General features: G+C 34.2%; 1 protein-coding gene across 1 annotated transcript in view; it reads right to left on the reverse strand.

Annotated features, from left to right (window-relative positions):
- The window catches only part of parp16 (poly(ADP-ribose) polymerase family member 16), a 13,574-nt gene that overhangs the window by 5,213 nt on the left and 4,942 nt on the right, over positions 1-3,419 (reverse strand). The window contains exon 2 of the mRNA XM_015393496.1: positions 2,068-2,264. Within this exon, the coding sequence (XP_015248982.1) occupies positions 2,068-2,256 (189 nt within the window). The 5' untranslated portion in view covers positions 2,257-2,264. The remainder of the gene's footprint in view (positions 1-2,067; positions 2,265-3,419) is intronic.

Here is a 3,419-nt window from a genome sequence, read left to right on the forward strand (position 1 = left end):
AAAACTGTAACTGGAGCGTGTAACAAAAGTAATTTCCCTCTGGGATTATTAAAGTATTTCTGATTCTAATTCTGAAAAACAAACAATTCAGGGTTAAATTTCTGACGGTAACAGTTTGTTTCAAATGGACTTCAACCTAAAATGATCTCATAACTCTGCAGTAATTCTCAGTGACAATATTTTACCTGTTTTCATCTGAATGTTTATTTTCCAGGCATTAGTGGCACCTGAGGATCGAGTGTTGGGCAGAAAAGGAGGATCCTGAGTTTTTATAAGGGGTCCGATGAAATTTGACACTGCGAATATTAGTAAAATAGATATGACGTATTTACTGATCCTAAGTTATAATGGCTACATTTTTGTGAAATGCATCCTACTAAATCCATGCATGGAATATTAATAACAGGATTTGTAAGATTTGACAACTTTGAAAAGAGAAGCTAAAAACTAAGCTGAAACAAACCTGAGAAAATAGGAAAGAGCATCACCATCGACCTCTTTTAGATCCTCATCTTTTCTGTTATTAGTATACATAAATCAGTTATTAATAAGAGCTGCAACTAACAATTATTTTGCAAATTGATTTATCTGTTGATTATTTTTTTTATTAATCGATTGTTAAATCGGATAACCAAAGGTTCCTTAAAGAAGATTTTTTTTATTAATTTAAACAAGCTGTAACTAAAACTTTTTCACTTGAGGAGTTCTGGATAGAGCACAATGAGAAACAGAATTATTTTTTTTTTTTTTTTTTTTTTTTTTTTTTTTATATTATTACTGCTGTAAGTGGGCCACTCTTTCAGCTAAAGGCATATTTTAGAGTCTCTATACTCCAGTTAACAATTAATCAATTATTAAATTAGTCAACGACTATTTCAATAATCAATTATTCATGATTAATCTGATTAATTGTTTTATATTGAGTAAAACTGTACCCTTGGTTAATTAACTTTGTTTAATATTACATGTAACACGTTAGAAACAGGTATTATGGTTTATTCCCTTTTTATACAGCATCTTTAAACAAACTCTGTGTTCATAATCAGCACAGAACATATGGAAGAGAAGACTTATTGGCACTTACTAACTAGATGTTTTATATGCTTCCAGTTTATTTAGCGACATTTTGTTTTGTCAACATGTAGAAATGGACTGTTGAAACAATGTTCTGATCTGAAGGACCCTGTAAGGTGTTTAGCTACATTAAATGTTTTGCGTTTTTTTCCTCTTAAACTTCCACATATTCCTCTTATATGTGCAAGTTTAAGGCAGTAGGCATGTTTAAAAATAATATATAATTCACATCAACTAAATAGGATTTGGAAGGTGAGCCAAAGATTGTGGTACCTTTGATTCTGTAATCATGTAAAATAATTATTTTACAGTGTAGTCATCATATTAATGTAGCATTAAGCTATTCTAATTATTAAATTACAAATTTCTACCCAGTTAGTGTACATAAGAACTTTATACACCCAAAAAAGGTGTATTCATAACCAGGCATTCTGTGTGATGGAGAAAAAAACATCACAGCACTGCCACCTAGTGAGCATCTAGGGAACAAACTACAGAATTGTGTGTAGGTACTCTTATTGCAAGTAAAATCAAATATAAATTGTTTTTCTTTTCCAATCTTTATCAAAATATTTTAAATTTAGTCCCATAAATGATGAACTTCAACATCTACAGCAGACGTCTGCAACCTTTGGCATTATAAAAGGCATTTAGTCCAGGTAAAGAATATTAATTAAAACCAAAGTTGTTAAATTATATTTATGGTAAAAAGAAAATTGAGAATTATAACTAAATATCTAGTGGCCGCTCCCACTCAGTAATCGCGGTGAAAATACATTTATTTTTAACAGATTAACGCTAAATTCATTAAATCACCGCTAAAGTATTAGTTTTACGTATAACTAATGATCCATGCATTATTCCTTTCTGACCGGACTTCTTATTTAAAGCTAATAGCTGAGTCTTTATTTTTGTTGCTAAAAATATTAAGAGCCATTGTGGAAGGGCATACCAGCAACAATATAAGCATTTATTTGTCAGTGGAGCTCTTACCAGTTCCTCAAAGTCCTTAATGTCGCCACTGATGTAGCGAGGAGGGAAGGGTCTGAGCAGAGAGTCCCTCTTGTAGCTCTGAGCTGCAGCCACAAACAGGCTGCAGCGTAGATCTGCAGCTGCAGGGTCTCTGTGCAGACAGGAGCTCACCAGCTCTCTGACAGCCTCAGGTGGCAAAGGTGGCTGCATTCCCAGCACTAAACACACACAGGCGATAAGACAGCAAACATCAGTTAGAATAACACAAAAAAGGCTGTTTATTTAAAGTAAAACTGATGTACAGCCTCAGGATGGAGAGAGTTACCCTTAAATGGGTCTGTTTTACAGTTTTAATGCATTTTGATGCTCAGTTTTAACACCTAAAATTTCAATCCAGGATCCCGCATCAGCTACAGTGTCAGCAGGAATGATCAATGGATCATTATTTATACCGAAAACTAATACATTTGTGGGCGATTTAATGAATTTAGCTATCACTGCCCCTACAGAGTTAGCATGGCTATCACTGCCCCTACAGAGTTAGCATGGCTATCACTGCCCCTACAGAGTTAGCATGGCTATCACTGCCCCTACATAGTTAGGGACTAATTTCCCACTGTCACCAGCTTCATAGTCATGGTAGGAAACTTATTTTATTTTACTTTAGAGAATCTTTTGGCAATGAATCTATTAAGATTTGGAACAAAACCTCATAAAATATTGCAAATGAATATCTGAATCCTTTCAAGTCAAGTATTTTTTAATTCAAATTCAATTAATTAAATTGAAACAGCTAAAACTTTTTTTTTTTCAAAATCTGAAAAAAACTGCTTACAAATTCAAAAACATTAGAATCAGCCTGAAAATGAAATAAGCCTGTATTCTTTTTACTCACCTCTCAAATATTCATTTAGAGTATTTTTCTTATTTATAAAATAGACTGTTTATCAGAAAACCATTGTTGCTTCTATTGGCTAATTTTAGGTAAGCTAGGCTACATGCTGGCAATGTAGCCTTAAAACCGGTCCATTGAACTGAAGCTATTTACCATTGATCAGATGACAGGCATTCTGCAGGTCACACGAGGGACCTTGCAGTCTGATGTCAACAATCAAAGCTTTTATGACCATTGGCCATACATTTACATCACATTTCTGTATCTCTATAACGGGTCTGTATTATGAGTTTTCTTCTCAATTCAGAGGGCCCCCTGCCTGTCTTTGCCTAGGGCCCCAAATTTCCTAAATCTGCCCCTGCTTCGATTCTCTCCTCCGGGTTTCACCTGTTGTAACAGGAGCACGCATCGCCCTAAACTCACGCCCATTGATGAGAAAACGCATTGGAATATGAACGAAACTTTAAACAAATTATTA

The sequence above is a fragment of the Cyprinodon variegatus genome, unplaced genomic scaffold, assembly GCF_000732505.1.
Source record: "Cyprinodon variegatus isolate N-32 unplaced genomic scaffold, C_variegatus-1.0 Scaffold645, whole genome shotgun sequence".
In the NCBI taxonomy this organism is placed as follows: domain Eukaryota; kingdom Metazoa; phylum Chordata; class Actinopteri; order Cyprinodontiformes; family Cyprinodontidae; genus Cyprinodon; species Cyprinodon variegatus.